The 20,054-nt window shown below is 44.2% G+C and overlaps 1 protein-coding gene across 1 annotated transcript in view; it reads right to left on the bottom strand.

The window, feature by feature from the left end:
* The window catches only part of Fgf2 (fibroblast growth factor 2), a 66,053-nt gene that overhangs the window by 11,331 nt on the left and 34,668 nt on the right, over window positions 1-20,054 (bottom strand). Inside the window, exon 2 of the mRNA XM_052729908.1 lies at window positions 6,656-6,759. Coding sequence (XP_052585868.1) covers window positions 6,656-6,759 — 104 coding nt within the window. The remainder of the gene's footprint in view (window positions 1-6,655; window positions 6,760-20,054) is intronic.

Below are 20,054 nucleotides of genomic sequence, written 5' to 3'. Positions count from 1 at the left end.
CCTGTAAGGCATTCACTGAGCCAGGTTAAAACAAGAGAAAGGACGGAGCCTCGAGGCTACAGGGCTAGTGCAGTCCACAGCCAGTTATGACCCAAACAAAGCGAACACTGCTCGGGTTTTGGTGGAGTCCAGAGAGTCTGCAGTTCCTTTCTCAGGCACCAACCCTGACCCAGTTGTGGCCCTGTGACTATGGAAAACTGCAGATAAAGCCTAGGAGGAATGTCCTCCAGCACAAAACATGGCCACAAGGCAGGAAGGAAAACTCAGATAAAGGGGGGAAAGATGGTTTGCTCAAGGGTCGCTTGTGGTGCTCTCTCTAGCAGCTAGCTACGCCATATAAGAGCAGCAGTGGGAAACGTAAACAGTGCTCATTCTTAAAGTGAACCCAGAGTCTTGTGCCTCTGTCTACCATTACCCTCCTTCCCGGGTCTCTGTGATGCCCACGGTTGTTCTGGCCATAGCAGTGTGTCCTCTTCAATCTGATTAGCCTCTGCACCACTCCCAGGCTCCTCTAAGCCACTCTGCAATGCTGGCAGTGTGCTCTCAACCAGAGTCAAACCCTACTGGCCTTGGAACTCTGCAGCCTCACAGTGAGCATGCTTAGCATGATGTAAGACTTGAAGGCAGGCCTGGCTGTTTGCCTTTCCAGCCTTCTTTCATCCATTTTATTGTGTTTTGTCATTTCCAGTTCACATTCCGGCTGTGGTGAGTTTAGAGATGTGCTAAGTGGCCTCTTGTATTCACAGCTTCGGCTCTACCTCTGCCTGGGATCCTTTTCACTTAACACCCCTCATAGAAGTCACCTCCCTGCATTCTACACAAACTGGCCCCTTTCTTCCCTAAATTACTCCTCACATCATAATAGTTCCAACCTTCTTGTGTATGTATCCTATGTATATATGTAAAATACAGAAGGAACCCAATAAAGTACCCCCACACTACACCAATACTCCCTCTGCCTTCCTTCGCAGTGGACCCATTGGGGCAGAGAACACATGATACTCTGCTCTCTAAGGCTGCTGTCCAACACATCTGGCATACTGTACACTATGAGCATGGGCTACTCTTGTAGAGGGTCTTACAATGCTTTTAGTTACTAAATGAAGTTATGGGCCTTGCACACAACTTTGTCAATTATCCTGCCAAGTCCAACTTGTAGTGATTTGGAGCCAATGTGAATGCAGAATGCTTGGCCTTGACCTCACATGTACTGTGTGTCCCTCCCTGAGTCCTAAAGTCTATGAAATGCAGAGAATGCTATTACCTAGGTGTCACACCAACTCCAGTGTCGTCCGTGTGACATAAACAATTATGTCTATCATAGCGGATAGGAGATACGTGTCCACGGGACTAAGCTCCCTGGAGGTCTCTGGCAGAGAGATGTGCTTCACGGATCATGAGCTCCCTGGGCTATGGGTTCTGTATAACTGCTTTTCTGATAATGTTCTAATTAATCTATGAAGCACAGCCAAAATTAACGAATGCTTTGGTTGTGAACTATGGAGGAAAGAGGAAGCTGGACATGGATCTTAATCAGATATAGCAGAATGAGCTATTTTTTAAAGACCCCAAGCCGCTAGATAAAGAAAGTATAAAGGTTCAGGCACTTCTAGGGAATGAACACTCAACCAACTAAAGTGATTTATGGTAGAAAACATTATCTCATAGGAGGCAGATGGTGGCTCCCTCTGTTAAGGAAGTTCAGCATGGGAAACTTAAGGACTACAGCAGAACCCCTTCCCCTTACAGGAGTAAAAGTACAAGAGTCCATATTCCAGCAGGTAAAAAGGTTTTATATTAAAACAGATATGTGATAAAAGAACTGAAGAAAGACTTAGGGAGGATCTGCAGCATCCAAATTGGCTAAGTGGGTCATGAGAATCAGAAAAGTAGAAGTGCATAATAAACTAGAGAGTGGCTGAGATAAAGATGAAGGATACAGCTGCAACCGCAAGAAGTCTACACAAGTCTAGGGACTGTACTAAGTTTAAAAAACACAGACTGCTCTTTGGGTCATAAAGTTCTTGTGGGTGAAGGGATATGTCTAGTGCCAATTAATAACTGTGTGCTTGCTTTTTTTTAAAAGATGATGTGATTAAATTATTGCCAAACTCTCATTGTTCCTTGTATGACTTGATAGTTTTCTTTTCTGTATATAAACTACTGATTTACAGAAATAAAATTACAGCAGATTCAAACCACTTCTGAATGTGTTGTCTGTCTGTCATTCGCCGAATCCTTGCCTTCCTGACTACCCAAGCCCTGGTTCCCCTACGGTCATGGTACCCCCAATGGGCCAGTCCGTGACACCTAGGGGAATATGAAGATTAAGTGATGCACATAAAACCTGAACAAAGACTCAGTACCAATGCTAGTAAAGAACTGCACAAAGCAAATGAAAGAAAGCTGTGGAGGCCCACAGGGATTACCTAGTAAGATCTGAGCTTGCTTTACCCAGCAGGGCTGCATAAGGGGATGATTTGACCATGTGCATGGTTACCAGGTGTTTGGAAGGGTCTGCACTTGGCTGTGCAGTATGCTTTGATCTAGCAAGGGGGAGGTCTTTTGCCCCGCCCCTTGGCATTGTTATAAAAAGCCCTTTTGAAGAAACAGAAGGGGCCAGTGGATATTGGTCCAGGTCCTCCTGAAGCTATCTTGTGTTTCTGTCTGTCTCAAACTCTGCTATCTTTCTATGGACGAGTTTCTCATCCCTCTCTCCTCAAGAGTACCCTGGGTAAAAGTGGGAGCTGGCCCCCACAGGTGGTGCCTGGACTAGGGACATGGGGAAAGGAGAGTAGGAGGCATTGCAGAAGCAGTGGGACATGTCCAGTTATGAAATATGAAAAAGTAAAGGTGATGGTATTCTGTCTTGGAGAGTAAAACTGTGTATAGATAAAGCAGCTAAAAGAAAAGGCGAAACAAGTAGTAGAAGTCACGCTGCAGCAAGTGTCTCTGTCTAGGTTCTCTCTCTCTCTCTCTCTCTCTCTCTCTCTCTCTCTCTCTCTCTCTCTCTCAATTTCTATCTATTAAAATTAGTAAAAATATAGGGCTTAGGTATAGGTATATAGTGTAGGAAAAAAACTTAGGGTAATGTAGAAAATCAACAAGTACAGAGGAGCTGTGTCCTTGGTTTTCCAACTGTGGAACTCTGGATGCAAACTCCTGGGGGAGAATTGAAGCCAAAATGCAAAAATACTATGAGGAAAACAGGATGGAAAAGATTCCTGTGGAGGCTTTTGGCCTGTGGACAGCTTAGATCTGAGTCATGAGCAGCAGAGAGAGAATTTTCCCTGAGGTGGACAAGAGTGAGACAAAACCCTCTGCTCCAGTGCCACTGGATAAAAACGCTTGTTAGTAACATCATACCATCAGGGTCAGTTTCCTCTTGGCCATGAAGCTGAGTTTAGGGAATGGAAGTCTTGGGGAAAACTTAGTAAGTTCTCTTACTCAAAAAATTGGAAGCTTTTCAGGTCTCTTTTCCTTCTATAGAGGCAGAATTAGACTCACCTGGAGGGAACATCTATCAGAATGGGAGAATCACCTATAATTGTCCTAGCACAAAAATCCCCTGGAGCATTGCAAGCCCTCAATGTTAGAGCTGTGTCTCCTCTTCAAGCCAGCATTCAGAAAGCAATTAGTGGAGGGCCAGGAAGTAGGCACCTCTGAATTTGAGTGTGTTCCAGGGACACCAAAGTCCCTGCAGTCACCAGGAGGCATCCCCAAGGGCAGAGCTGTGGGGGAAACCTGCTGGCTGACAAGACACCACTGGGATGAGCCCTGGTGTGGAGAGGGTAGAGGAGGCTTTGAAATCCTCCCTGCAATGAAAACAGCAGGGCCTAAGTCCCTAGCAGTAGCTGCAATGGCAGCACGGGGAAAAGCTGAGGCTGTGTTTGGCCATACAAACAAGGCAGAAATGGATCAAGGCCCTACCACCAGAATAGAAAGTGGCTAGGAGAGAGCCTGAGCAGCAGTAGCATTGTCAGGGACTCTGCATCTGAGGGGAGGAGACAAGCACGGACAAAGGAGATCTATGGGGGGGGATCTCTCTGAAAAAGCTCTTGTTTCATTTTTTTTATTGACCTGGTGAGGTGGGGAAGAGTGGAGGGAGTGAAGCCCCAAGGGATTTTTGTTTCTGGTATCAAGTGCTGGTCTGTACATGTGTGCATGCATGCAGGCAGCTGTAACCAGCTGTGCAGGCAGCTGTGACCCACTGTGGCAACAATGTCAGATGGAGAGTTTGATTAGAGAGGTGTACTTGTCAAACAGTAATGCAGATGTCCTAATGAGAGCTCAGAAAAGAAAAAACCTCCCATAGCAAAGAGCAAGAGCTTGATCTTGATTTTCAGTCCAAATACAGACCATGTAAACAGAGCCAGGAGTGCAGCAGCAGCAACTGGCCATGGCTGGGTTTTCTCCCTGACTCAGAAGGGCTGCTTGAGAACAGTAGCTCATAGCAGATGGGTGATGTTCAGCCATGCAGCATGAGGTAGGAGAAAGCCCTCAGAGACTCAGAATGCCAGGGTCTCTAGGCAGGCAGGCCCAGAGAAGGGAGGCACAGACAGATTGGGACAGTAAAAAAAGCTGAATGAAGCCAGAATCCAAAGTCATGCAGTTTCTGTTTGCTGACTGAGTAGAAAGCTTAGACGCCTTAACTCCTGAGGCCTGGAAACAGATGAACAAAGCTTGCCTGTTAGGAGGCAATTAAAATGCTAATGCCATCTGTCAAGAAGCTTTGAGACCCTTTAGAAAGCAAGGGAAAGTGGTCAGTACATTGGGAAGTTGCTTTGGGTATGGAAAAAGCTTAAGGGTGAATAAAGAACTTGAGTTGTCCTTGAGATGCAAGAGAAGGAACCACTGGGCTAATAGAAATCTATCAAAGACAAGGCATCATTGAAAGAGCTCATGGCAGTCTTAAGATGCAGCTTCAAAAACTTAAAAAGGGGGAAATTAATTGTACCCTCAGTCATCAAATGAAGCTTGGTGGCTGCCTGAACATTTGGTATGATGTGTAGAATAGAGGAATGTCAGCTCTGATACCATAGCTGCTGACATTCCTCCAGAAAAACTGAAATGAAATAGAGCCCAGAGCCACACTGCTTCTAGCACCAAATTAACACATGGCCCCTTTAAGAGGTTTCCTGAGTCTTACCAGTGGAGCAGAAAAGGGACTTGGTTACTATGGTAACCATTCTCGCCCTGGAAGCAAGGTTCCCAGGAAGGACTGCCAAAAAGTGCTGCTATAGCTAGGAGTGAAGTTTCAGTAGCACTTTGTTTGAATTGTGGCACTCAGGGGAGCTGCAATGAGTAAAGGAACAGCCCCGTGGCTAGTGACTATCTGCCATTGTGTGCCCTTCTGCCAGTTCCAGAATGGCTGGAATGGCCCAGTAGGAAAGGTGGCTTTGTCCTCAGTGTTACAGCCCCCTAGGAACAGCACTCACCCATTCCCAGGGTCAAGGGAGCTGAATACAATGACTCTAGGGCCATTAACAAATTAGGCTCTGGTTTCAAACTGTCAGTTGAAAAATGAAACAGTTTTGAGTTCATCTGAAATTTTAACTGTGGTGACTCATGATTCATGTACTCTCTGTCTTGTTAGAAGAAAATGTAAATAGTTCAGTTAAGAGGTCTTTTAGATGTTTGCTTAAGTTTGCGAAGTAGTTCTATAGAGTTTACTTTTGAATGTAAGTTTGTAAGAAGTGTAACTATGTATAATAAATATTCATCTCAGTTGTAAATATGTATAGTAATGTTCATACTAGAATTATGTTGATATTAATGAACCATGGTTTGGTAAAGCTAAGGGAATCTTTAAGTTTGATACGGTTTATTTGATGTGTTTGCATTAAGAGTTTGTTGATTTAAAAAAGTGCTTGGAACAGCTAAGCTGTTATAGACATCTTAAAAAAGATTCAAAAAAAGAACATTCCATCTTTATCATCCTCCACTCCTTTACTGGGGGGTGTGGCAGCCTAGGGATCGCTGTGGTTGTTCCAACTGATTGCAAGCTCTTAGTAGGGACCTGAGTCAGGTCTAAATTAAGCTCTGTACCCCCTCCTGCCAAAGGCTGGTAGTCAGAGATGGGCAACGCTCTTCTTGCTGGCTTCCAACCTAAGACAGAGAGAGTACACTTGGTGGAAAGTGTATCTCCATGACCGGTAAGGTTTGTCAAGCAAAAGAAGATGACCTAAAGCAGACACAGTATCTGGGGATCTGAGGAGCTTTATTATATTAAGTTTTATTATATCAATCTTTATTATATTAAGAAGGGAGAGCTATGGAGGTCCAAAGAAGTTTCCTAGTGAGATCTGAGCTTGCTTTACCCAGCAGGGCTACATAAGGGGATGACTTGACCACATGCATGGTTACCAGGTGTTTGGAAGGGTCTGCACTTGGCTGTGCAGTATGCTTTGATCTAGCAAGGGGGAGGTCTTTTGCCCCGCCCCTTGGCATTGTTATAAAAAGCCCTTTTGAAGAAACAGAAGGGGCCAGTGGATATTGGTCCAGGTCCTCCTGAAGCTATCTTGTGTTTCTGTCTGTCTCAAACTCTGCTATCTTTCTATGGACGAGTTTCTCATCCCTCTCTCCTCAAGAGTACCCTGGGTAAAAGTGGGAGCTGGCCTCCCACAGAAAACCCCTTACAGAAAGCATTACTCACAGAAGCCAGCAGCCGTCCATCTTCCTTCATAGCAAGGTACCGGTTTGCACACACTCCCTTGATAGACACAACCCCTCTCTCTTCTGCTTGGAGTTGTAGTTTGACTGTAAACAACAGAGACAAATTATCTTTAGGGCACCAGAGAGCAAAGAGGCAGCCCAATACAGAATACACACAAACACACCACAAACACACACACACACACACACACACCATACCACACACCATACATACACATACCACACACACACCCCATACCACACAATACACACAACATACATACACAAACACATCACACACACCACACAAACACACACACACTACACACACCACAACACACACACACCATACACACAAACACATTACACTACACACACAATACATAACACACCACAAACACACTACACACACAGACATACACACTATATACACACCATAAAACACACACACCACTCACATATCACACACAAACACACACATACACCACACGTCACACACACCCAAACACTCATATACTACACATACAACACAACACACACATCACACACACAACACACACATAACACACCACACATACAAGCACACACACACACACCACAACACAATACACATTACACACACACACACACACACACACACACACACACACACACACACACACCCTGCCTATCAAGGTGCTGATTCAGTGTGCAGATCAGCAAGGTATAGAAGGAGTTTGGTGGACATCACTTGAACTTAGCTAGAAAGGAGGGGATGCAGAGCCCTCATGCCACACCCAATCTGCACAGAGGACAGAGGATGGAAAGGATGGAGAACAATTACCCTTGCTGGCCTCATTTGGCCCTGTTCACCATTCATGTTTTTGAACAGTTACATATTCCACCCCTGGGCATATATATACCCAGAAGGCTTTACACCCTCCCATAGAGAGACTGGCACGCCCATGCATAAACTGCAGTTCTACCCACTACAGCAAGGAGACTGACCCAGCCCAAGTGTCCTTGACAGACAAATGGATATTACTCCTCTGTAAAAAAAGAATCATGAAAATTTCAGGAAAACAGGCAGAGTTTTAAAGTATAATATTAAGTAAGGTGGCCTAAACTCAGATGAGAACAAAACTCCCTGTTCTCCCTCACATGCAGATCCTAGTCTATAACATATAAGTGTATATGTACAAACAGGAGCAAGCGTGGGCATAGAGTGTACAAAGAGGAATGAGAGGTATTAGGTGAGGAGGAAAGACAGAACGCAGGTAAAGGATGCACAGGACACCTAAGATGATAGAAGACTAAGTTTTCTAGTTTCAGTTCTGTCATAGTTTTTTCCTGTGGTAGATGTGTGAATAAAAATGCAGCTGATAATGAACATGTAAGACTCTAAGCAACGCTCCCTGGCTTCAGAATGGCCATCCTAACCATAAAGAGTTCACTGAGTTTGGACTGGGAAAGCACTCAAATGCCTTTCTTAAACCAGGCAGGTGGTGGTTTTATTTATGAGTTAGTTAGAAAAAAGTTTTGGTGTTTTTGTTTTTCATAAAATAAATGTATTTTAGGGCTACATGGGAATGAAGACATTTGTAAGATGTCTGTGCAACTGCTTAAACATTCTTAAAGTCGTGTTTGGCCAATTTTTCACAAATAAAGAGCAATCCAGTCCACAGCTGTTCATGGAGCTGTCTTCCTGGCTTCCTCACATCTTCTTTCTACCTTACCTTTCCATTTTCCAGTGCATTATCTTTCCTTTTGAGGGACTTTCTGTTTAGCTATTCTTATTTCATGATTATCTTGTGGAAGCCCAACATGGTTACACAAGATTTACTCATACAGTGTGACCTACCATACTACATTAATATTAAGTAGACTTCAGGAAAACAAAACCACATATTACCTGAATATCATGATGTGGACAAAAATTTATCTAATTAATTAAGAGTAAAATGAAGTTAAACATTTCTATTTGCTATTTCGAGGGAGCATTTACCTGCTAGGATAACCTTCCCCAAAATGTATTTTGGATAACAAATGTTACCTAAAGACAAGCACTGAATGTTGTCATTCTGGCCCACCCCTCAAGGACCTGCTCTGTATCTTGACGTAAAGCTCCTTTAAGAGGACAAAACTCCTCCCCCTTCTTCATCCCCTTTCCCTCTCTCTTCTCCATGAGGTTGCCTGCACCTCTGCTTCTCTCTCTCTCTCTCTCTCTCTCTCTCTCTCTCTCTCTCTCTCTCTCTCTCCTATTACAATAAACTTCCCACGTGTATGCTGTGTCTGGACAGTGTGAGTGACTTTCCACACCACAGCCCACTGCTGTGTCTGCATCACTTGCCTCCTTCACCCACCGGGCACCCTGGCCCAACCCGCCAAGGCCTCCTGCACACTGTATCATTACATTGAAGCCAAACAAACTTTGTGAATTCTTTTTGTTTCTGTTTGTTTGTCAAGACAGGGTTTCTCTGTGTGTAGTCCTAGCTGTTTTGGAACTCTTTCTGTAGCTCAGGCTGGCCTTGAACTCACAGAAATCCACCTGCCTCTGCCTTCTAATTGCTGAGATTAAAGGCGTGTCCACCACCACCACCCGGCAATTTTGTGAATTCTTAACAAAACCCAAAGCATGACAAAATACTGACAGAAGCAAATTAAAGGAAGAAAGGTTTATTTTAGCCCAGGGTTTCCGGCGTGCAGTCCATTGCAGCAGGAAGGCATGGTGGGCGGTTCAGTGGGAGCAGGACAATGTGGCAGCACACCTTCCATCTTGGTAGATCAACAGGACCAGAAACAGGGCCAGGCCCAGCAGAGTCCCCAAACAGCACCCAGCTGGCGACAGGATAGTCAGTAGGCAAGCCCATGAGGCCCCTTTCAAATTCAGAATAATACCCAACTTTACTGCCAAACTTCTCACAACTTTGCCCAGTAAAACCTATGATGTCAGTCATTATAACGCGGTCGAGTACAGAGTGTTCAACAAATGTGTTTGGTCCCAGAAAAAAAGGAAGTCATTAAGTCCTCTAGTACAAATAGCCCATGGGTCCATCTGGGCACTACCCACAGGAGTAGAAAAACTTGATGAAAGTTCAAAATTTTGGAAGCCAATGCAATATAATTGTAAGGTAAATTTGATTTCCCTACAGTTACAAGTAGTTAAGGAAACAACACAGAACAGCTTCTGAAAGACTCTAAAATAATTATTAAAATTGCTAGATATGACTATGTTGCAGTGATTATATCACACTGTTTTTCCTATCAGGAAATAATTATATACATGAAATGAGACCTAATATAAGAGATTAGTGTTAAAATACTCTGACAATACAAGTGCCTATGGAGTAGGTAGGATAAGTAAAACACAATGGATGTGTTTCAAATCTATGTGAAACATGATATTTCATGATTCTATTCTATCTTATGTATGTTTGAGAATTCACATTAAAAAATAAGAGTTCTGCTGGGCATGTCATTTCCAGCTCTCTTTGTGCAAGTCACCCCCGGCTCCAGAGACCATTGGCCTAGTAAAGGACAGTTACCCGAGCCAAACTCTTCTACTGAATTTAAAAGATAATATAAAATGAAGAGAACACAATAAAACACAGAACCTAAACAAACAGTGGGAAATCCACACTAACACTGGGAAAAGCAAAGGAGCTAGATTTTAGTACTATTATGTGCCAGTCACCAGGCCAGATCCAAGGTACTCCAGAATAGGTGACCTGTGAAGATGCAGGCCTCTCTAGCTTGTGTTGTGTGCAAGGCCATGGCAGGTTACACAGCCTGTCACCAATCCTCCCCTCTGCTCCGGTCAACAAGCTCTCCCTCAGTTCCACTTCACCCTTTCTAAAGTTCATTTACAGTTCCAACAGTGACTATGGCATTAATGTGTGGATACATCAGTGTTAGCCTCAGGGTGAAGGTCATCATTCACAGTCCTTTACAGACCTCTCAGGTGACACATGCCTGGATGCTGTCAGCCATTTACCCACTAAGCAGTGGGCATTAATTGTAGGGGCTTAAAAAAATAGAGTTGGATATGTCATAAAGGTACTCAAACTGAAATATATTAATTCCATGCACAGTTGATTTATTCTCAGAAGCTGATGCACAGCCATGATCATCTCTTTTACCCTAAGGCGATATCTGCCTTTGTCCTTGATGAAATACATTTCTTGGATACAGCAGAAAAATAAACCTTGTTTCCTAACCCGACCTGTCAGTCTGTGTCTTTTAATTAGGGAATTGAGACCGTTAATATTGAGAGTTATCAATAAGCAGTGTTTCCTGATTCCTGTTATTTTGTTGTTACGGTGAGGGTGGAAAGATACAGGCAAGTTGAAAGTGAGAATAGATGGGGAAAATGTGAACTCCTTAGCACATGCTGATGTGGCAACACATGACAACCCAGACCAAAGCAAGAGGTCCAAGCAGAGGTGACCAGCACAGTCCACAGTGGCATGAGGTCAGGCATTTTATACAGGTAGTGTATGGCAGAAACAGAAGCTGACACAGAGAATAAATGCATCAATAATATGGCATTATCGATATGCTTGGCCTTTTAGATAGGGTAGACATCACATAATATATCTTTATCCTGTTAGCACCAAAATCATTTGTTTCAATAGGATGTGTAAAAATACTAACCCCACCAGTATGGCATGCCATCCTTACTGATGTGCCCACTGTACTTGCATGGTCCAAATACATGATTCTCCCCAAGAAGTTTTTTTCTTAAAATCAACATGATACTCAGTGACATTGAAGGCTGAGGAAATGCTGTCAGTAAAAGAGCTTAACCTAACATAAGGACCTGCGCTCTAACTCCAGAACCCACATATAAAGTAAGGCATGGTGCTATGTCCTTTTAATCCCAGTCCTGGGGAGCAAGAGACAAGCAGACCCTTGGGCTCCATGGCCAGCCAGCCTACTTTACCCAGTAAGATCCAAGCCAGTGAGAGAATGTCTCCAAAAAAGATGAGAAAACAACTCATAGCTGTAGCTAGAGTTTTCCTGCCTGGCCCACAGTCAGGACAAATCTCTCTTACCTGCCAGTCCCACAGCCGCTCAAACCCGACCAAGTAAACACAGAGACTTATATTGGTTACAAACTGTATGGCCGTGGCAGGCTTCTTGCTAACTGTTCTTACAGCTTAAATTAATCCATTTCTATAAATCTATACCTTGCCACATGGCTTGTGGCTTACCGGCATCTTCACATGTTGTTTGTCATCCTGGCGGCTGGCAGTGTCTCTCTGACTCAGCCTTCCACTTCCCAGCTTTATTCTCCTCCTTGTCCCACCTATACTTCCTGCCTAGCCAATGGCCAATCAGTGTTTTATTTATTGACCAATCAGCAACACATTTGCCGTACAGAACATCCCAAAGCACATAGCAGAAAAGATTATAATTTGGCTCATAGAGTCAAAAGATTGAGTCGGTTGATGTCCCAGTGTGAATTTCTGTCACTGTCATAAAATACGGACCAAAAACAACTTAGATGTGGTGGTTTGAATAAGAATGGGCTCCAGAGACTCATAGAATTGAATGCTTGGTCACCAGGGAATGGCACTACTAGGAGGTATGGCCTTGTTGGAGGAAGTGTGTCACTGGGGGTGGGCTTTGAGGTTTCAGAAGCTCAAGCCAGGCCTGGTGGCTCACAGTTCTCTTTCTGCTGCCTGTGGATCAAGATGTAGAACTCTCAGTTACCACTCCAGCACCATGTCTGCCTGTGTGCTGCCATGCTTCCCACCATGATGATAATGGACTAAACCTCTGAAATTATGAGCCAGCCTCAATTAAATGCTTTCTTTTATGAGTTGCCACAGCCATGTGGTTTCTTCACAGCAATAGAGCATTGACTTAGACATTAAAGAAGGGAAGGGTTTACTTCAGCTTACAGCTTACAGCTTACAGTTTACTGTCTATCCTTGAAGGAAGCCAGAGCAGGAGCTTGAGGCAGGAACTGAAGCAGGGACTACAGGGAAACATTATGTACTAGCTTGCTCTCCCTGACTTGCTCAGCCTGCCCAGGGGTGGCACCACCCATGTCAGTTATTGATAAGAAAATGCCCCATAGACTTGCCCACAGACTAATCCAATGGAGATCATTCCTCACCTGAAATTCTCTCTCCCCAGACTGCTCTAGTTTATATTAAGTTGACAAAAACTGACCAGCACAGTTGGCTCTGTTGCTCTGGGTCTGTGGTGAGGCAGGCTATCACGGCATAGGAGACAGGATGGAGAAGAGCTGCTCACCTCATGTCAGCAGAAAGCTGAGAGGCAGTGAAAAGGGTGAGTGAGAAGACACATGTGACCAACCTCCTGTAACTGGGCCCCAGTCTCCTAACAGTCCATTCAGCCATGGATTCATTCATTGGTGAAGTTACAGCCTTCAAGATCCAATCGCCTTTCCTGGAGCCCAAGAGCTGGTAACTAAGTGTTTGATACATGAGCTGACATTGATGGGGAATTGCGGGGAGGGTTATATCCAAGCCATGATGTGAATAAGAGATATGCACATTGTATATCAGAAGATGAACCTAACCTAGCCAGAGAGGTCAGAGGCTTCCTGGGAACAGGGAAAACAGGATGGAAAAGGAAGTAACAGTTGCTCAAGAAAAGAGACAACAAGAGGGCATCTCAAGTAACATCCACAGCAGAAAGGACAAAGCTGGAAAGCCTGATGGAGCATGAGGCGGTCAGGTACAGCTGCATGAGTAGATGTGTGCCGGGGACTGTGGGTGCTCTGGATTCTATGTCAAGGAGCTTGGTAGTACAACATAAGATCAGAGAAAGAGAATTGGAAAGAAACATCAAGACTGGACAGTAGTCAACACATACGAGGACACAGGTACGTTCCGTCTTGGGTAGCTGGGAGACGGTTAAGGGCTATGTTGACTAGAGAAGGCAGGAAGACATTCCCAATGGACACACTGACATCAGAGCACCTACAGAAAATCCAAATGGCAATTTCCAGACGACAATCAGTTATAGAAATGTGCATGCTGTAAGTGAAAGGGAGATGTCCAGTAGTGGGTTTCTGGGGAGCACAGGCTGCACCCAAGGCAGAGGGGGAGTGTAAAGTGGGTGAGATCTCTCAGGAGAGGGAGAAGCAGGCACTGATCAAAGGGAATGAGAAGAATCCATGGTGCTTGTGTGTGGAAGGAACAGAGCAAGCTGAACCTATAGGAGAGAAGTTGTTCAGTTAATCTGGGGCAAGAGTACAGTGCACACCACACACACACACACACACACACACACACACACACACACAGTGCACACCACACATCCATATACACACCACACACATACATACACATACAGTACAAACCACACACACACACCACACACATACAGTACACACACAGTGCACACCACACATACATATACACACCACACACACATACACATACAGTACACACCACACACACACACCACACAAATACAGTACACACACACACACACACACACCACACACATACAGTACACACACACATACACATACAGTGCATACCACACACACACACAGTGCACACCACACACATATACACAACACACACACACGTACACATACAGTGCACACCGTACACACACATACATACACCACACATACCACACACACATATACATACAATGCATACCATACACACACTACACACACACACACACATACAGTGCACACAATACATATACCATACACACACCACACATACATACATACACACCATATACATATATATTACAAGTATACCATACACAATACTTTACACACTACACATACACACTATACATATACACACATACCAAATACACACACACACACCATACATACACGTACTACAACCATGCATACAGATTTGGAAACTCAGGGAAAAGTGTGACTATTTGCAGATGGGAGCATTTTCTACATTAAAAATCAAGAGGCTCAATACAACACGATAGCCTGGCCTGGGTCCTAGAACAGAGGAGACGACACCAGTGGGAAGTGGTGAAACCCCCGTAAGACTGCAGTTTAGTTCACTATATTATAGCCTTAACTTTTAGTTTTGAAAATAGTAATCATTACGTAAGAAATCAGTCTAGGGAAAGGGTTAGAGAAGGGCACAAAGCAAATGTGAGATCACGTGACTCCATAATCTAAGATTACTCTAAAGTGAAGCTTTTCAAGATCAGGCACAGAACTACGGAGCTGGTTAACAAAGCTGCCTAATATAACAGCAGGTGACGGCCATCCTCTGCACACACCCCGGAATGCCGGTGAGGAAAACGATAGCAGCAATGGGCTGATGAGATGAGATGACTGGGAGGGCAAAGCTGCCTGCCACCAAGGCTGAGGACTTGAGTTCGAGTCTAGGACCACATGATGGAAGGAGAGGGCTGACTCTCAAAAGATGTCCTCTGTCTGACTGCCATAAGCACACTGTGGTTTGTGTCTTCCTACATATATAAAAGCAATTTCTTTTAAAAATAAAAATGGTAATAGCGAAGTGTCTAGGACTTGCATGGAGAAGATTGTTACTTAAAATTACTTCTCTCCCTAGGTAGCATCAACCTGAGAAATCAGAAGTGCGAGTCAGTAGCTGTAAGGAGCCCACTGGATCCTGGGAGACCTCAGAGACCTTTGTCATCACAGCTCAGAAGTCTGGTAACAGGCTAAAAAACACCTGCTGGCCTTGACCTCTGCAAGGCCTTTGGAACTGTGAACACAAACAACCCTGGGGGGAGATTAGACTTCAACAGCCAGAATGATAATGGGAAGGATGTAGACACATGAAACTGGCTGAAACAATGATGGTCGCTTTTAACCAAAGACTTGATGTTACAGCCAGGTTGGACTCTACAGCAGCATTACCACTTAGCAGTACCTCAGTTTACCCTCTCACCTGCACAGAGAAGATACTCGCTATAGCAGAAGACTGCCTGAGGAGCTGGGAGAAGGGGAAGAAGAGAGTTAAACAGAAGCTGAGTTTAAGCACCACAACCTCCTATGTTACCAACTTTGCTTTAAGATGCAGGAAATTGTCTATTTGTTAGGAAACCTTATATTTAATCAGGGGCAAGAGACTTTCCAGGAGAGAACATGTATGATGTATAAAATATGTCTGGGACATCTTTTTTAAAGTTTCATTTCTGGCCAAACATGGTGGTACACATCTTTAATCCCAGCATTCAAAAGACAGACAGATCTCTGTAAGTTTAGGGCCAGCCTGTCTACATAATGAGTTCCAGGCTAGCCAGGGCTACAGAGTAAAACCCCTCCTCCTCTCCCACCCCCCACACCAAGAAAAAGTGTCATCTCCCCTGCATATAATCTTATCATAGTAAGTCCTATTCTCTGTATCATAATACATTCAGTCTGACTGTTCGCAGAAATATCACAGAGGCAATGCAGATCCCACACAGCCTCTCAGGTTCGTTATCCTAGAACTAAGTTGTTCGCTCATTCAGCAGCTTGGGGTCAGATGTCTCTTATGCACCCGCAATATTTCAAGATCTGGAAATGAAACTGTGACCCAGACCTAGGAAGTCTTTCCCTTTACACACTTACATTCTCAGGGCAGTTGTGTGGGTTTTCTTTACTTGGGCCAGCAATAATGTCATTTCTTAGCCAAGACCTTTGAAACCCAAGAAAAACTTCTCACCCTGCACACAAAGAAGTCTGAAAGCAGCTAAAACTATACTTCAAGGTCACTGTATTGACCTTCAGCAACAGGTGATATATCACAAGATATCCTTGCCTCAAGGCACAGCCACATACTCTTTCCTTATTCATAAAGACTTACTGGTCTAACTGAGTGATGGCATGGGCTAGCTTTCTAACACAAGTGTGTTTGAGTCAACAGATAGCTAACCCAGGTCCACTTGTCTCCTTGGAACAAAAGTTCACCAGTCCCTGATAACCAAATTACACACCATGGCCACAGTTCACCTGAGACATACTGTGTGTCTTTGATCAGGAGCCACCACTGGGATCCCTGGAACACGTGAGTGCCAAACCAAGAGGTGTGAGTGACAGAAGCATGCCACTGCTGCAAATGAAAGCTGTCAACTTTCTGCATGTGTGTGAGTTGATTTGGCTTAGAGGCTTCGCAAAGCTCCTCTCAGTAAAAGGCTTTTGAAAAACTCTTTGCTGGTTTACTGTCCCAAACCCCAAACCCCTCTCACTCCACTCTATTAATAACTCAACCAGAAAATTAAATTTTATCAATCCTATCAGACATGCAGATAGTTTATTTTAAAAATTGTGTTTGCAAACAAGGATAAATTTGGGTGTCATAGAGGAAAGAAAGGAAGAAGGAAACAGAGAAAGAGAAAAGGAAACCAACAGTGTAGTGGGTAGCTGTCCTGTCTATGATGCTGAAGCACTGCCCCTAGAGATGCAGCAGGTAACTGCTCTACCTGCCTATGACCTTGAAGTACATGCCCCCGGGGCGTGGCCTCTTCACTACCCTAAGACCTGAGATGCACGTAGGCATCTCTCTCCGCTCCCTCGTAGGACTTGGATGCAGGACTGCTCAGGCGGCCGGAACAGTGTTCCAGAACCTGTGTCAATTCTGTCCTGTACAGCGAGTTTTTCCCCTTAATAAACTCGTTGCCCTTTAAACAGACTCCGTGGATTTCTCATTATCCAACAGCTTAGAAATCTGAGTTCTCCCAGCACTGCCCATCAGGACATAGGCTAAAGAGTCCACTAAATCTTTCTATGTATCAATCCTGATATTGACAAAATGAAATTTTTTTTTTACATTGAGACTATCAGTGATAATAAACTATGCAAAAATTTAATCAAAATTAGTGCAATATAACATGCTTGAAATCCTGAATCTCCTGCCATAATTATCCTACTTCTAGGGCATGCCATTTAATTCATACAATAAAAAAAATGTGACATTTTATCTGATTCATGCAAAGAACAGGGTCATTACAGGCCAATCTGATCAATAAAAATCCACAAAAAGTCAGTTTCCTACAAGAGCGCCTCTGTTAGACTGTCACTCCATTCCCTACCCTAGACACATCCGGGCTGTCTACAGGGAAAGGCCAGTGCAAGTCTAGGAACATGTCGGATGAGTCCTGACTCTTCATCTTCCACCCTCCTTCTTCTTCAGACAAGCTCTCACTATGGTGGCATTCCTCTACTAGCACAGTGGCTTGTATGCTACGACAAAGGCTCTTAGATCTCCAGTGGCATCATCTAAATCAGACTGCGGCATTCTGAAGCTCTGACTGCAACATGGAGGCAAGTGGACAGAGCACAGAGACAGACGAGAGAACCCTGGTCCATGCTCAGTGAACAAGCTGATGGAGAACCCTCTCTTTGCTGTCTTTTCTGTAAGTTTGTTTGTTTTGTTTTGTTTTGTTTTGTTTTGTTTTTTTTTTTTTTTGGTTTTTCGAGACAGGGTTTCTCTGTGTAGCTTTGCGCCTTTTCTGGGACTCACTTCGAGGCTGGCCTCGAACTCACAGAGATCCGCCTGGCTCTGCCTCCCGAGTGCTGGGATTAAAGGCGTGCGCCACCACCGCCCGGCAAGTTTGTTTTTTTAATTATGTGTGTGTATGGAGAAGGGACTTGCATGTACATGCAGGTGCCCACAGAGGCCAGAAGAGGGCATCAGATCCCCTGCAGCTGGAGTTACAGGAAGTTGCGAGGCTCCCAACATGGGGATAGAACTCAGGTCTTCAGTCAGAGCAGCAAGTGCTCTCAACCACCAAGCCATCTCTCCAGCCCCTTCCCTTACCCTTTCCTTGGTGACTAGTGCAGAGACACAAGAGCTCCAAATGCAACCACCATGGACTCTCTCTAGCCTGCTTTGTGGGGATCATATAGTTCAAGTGAGAAAGTGCTGTCAGCCTCTGGCAGGGACATTTTATGGCAAAAATAGCTGCAATATTGATGCCTCAAGAATCTAGACTTCAGGACCCCACATTGTCTTCTGGCAGGGCAAAACAAGGCAGTGCTGGGCTCATGAAGCTATAAATAAACACCTGGCTTCCCTTACGAAAGTCATTAGTCCTGTATGTGTTCAATGGAGAAATGTTCCTAAAGGGTTTCTAAAAATACGTGGACTGGGAATCACTGTAATGGAAAACAGACGGTAACTGCCAGGCATGGTGCTGGGAAGTTAAGAAAGCTGCCTCACAGTGAGCGGAGGATCCCCGTGATGGTGGAACTGTGGTTTGAATGCCATGTCCCCATGGGCTCCTGTGTTTTTTAAACACTTGGTCCCCAGCTATTGAGAAGGTTGTGGAACATTTAGGGGGTGGAGCCTCACTGGAGGAAGTCAAGACTTGAGACTGTGGAGCCTGGGCACACTTCCTGTTCACCCTCTGTTTCTTGAATGTGGCTGTCATGTGACCATCCAGCCTCTGGCCTGCTACCATCTTCTGCCATGTCTTCCCTGGCATATGGACTGCACCTCCTTGAACTGTGAGCCAAAATAAAGCCTTTCTCCTTTGAGTTGCTTGTTTCAGAGTAGTTTATAACAGCAACAGGAAAAGAACTATGACAGTAGGAGTCTATGTCTTCACTGTGTGGTATCAGCATTGTGCCTGGGATACAGGACTACAGCTTTATAAAATGTTAACATGGGAGGAGTTGGAGGAAGGGAGATGAAATCTACATTATTTTGTACTACTGCATCTGAATTAATCATTAGCTCTCCCAAAGTTTAAAATTTAATATAAAAAATTAGTCAACTGCTCAAAATCTCTCCTTACAGTTTTATAATCAACATTTTCAGTCTGTGCACCAAGGTCTACAAATTATTTGAGAGAAACTTTGTCATGTGAGGAAGGGAGTTTCCTCTAGGTATTTTTCTATTGGCTTTGGTTTCTGTGTAGAATAAGAATGGAAGGAAATCAGAAGCCAGGGCCAAAGCTACACACAGACCAAAGGCTTTACCCTCAGTGCCTGTAGATGTCCTCATCCTATAGCTATGGCTGCCCAAAGACCTCGGCCAGGTTCCATCTAGGGAGATGGGCTCTGCTCCTGCAGAATGAGAAATCTGAATGCAGCTTCTTAAAGTTAAACACGGGTTGTGCCATAAAAGCACAATATAATACAAAACTTGGATGAAAGTCTTAGTTGAGTCAATAAATTTTAATGATTTCATCTTTCTGACCATCACAGGAATATATACAAAATGAATGGGAGTCCTTGTGGTTTTTATCCCCCCATGACTCATTCTGCTTGTTAATCTCTCAATTATTCAGAACTCACCATGGATTCCCAACTTCCTTTGTCTCTGTTCTGTGGCCTCTGTTTTCACCTGAAGTTGTGGTTCAGACCCCTCTCTGCCTCCATCTGTTGCTATGTTAGTATCAGGAGGTGCAGGGTTGGGGTTAAGGGTCAACAAGAAGACTTCCTGTGCCTCAGACAGCTGAATGTTTAAAAATTCTCATTAGTAACCAACCCC

This window comes from Peromyscus californicus, unplaced genomic scaffold (genome assembly GCF_007827085.1).
Source record: "Peromyscus californicus insignis strain IS unplaced genomic scaffold, ASM782708v3 Scaffold_9__1_contigs__length_137607984, whole genome shotgun sequence".
NCBI classification, from domain to species: domain Eukaryota; kingdom Metazoa; phylum Chordata; class Mammalia; order Rodentia; family Cricetidae; genus Peromyscus; species Peromyscus californicus.
Note: the sequence above shows the minus strand (reverse complement) of the source record. Positions and strands in the feature narration are given on the sequence as shown.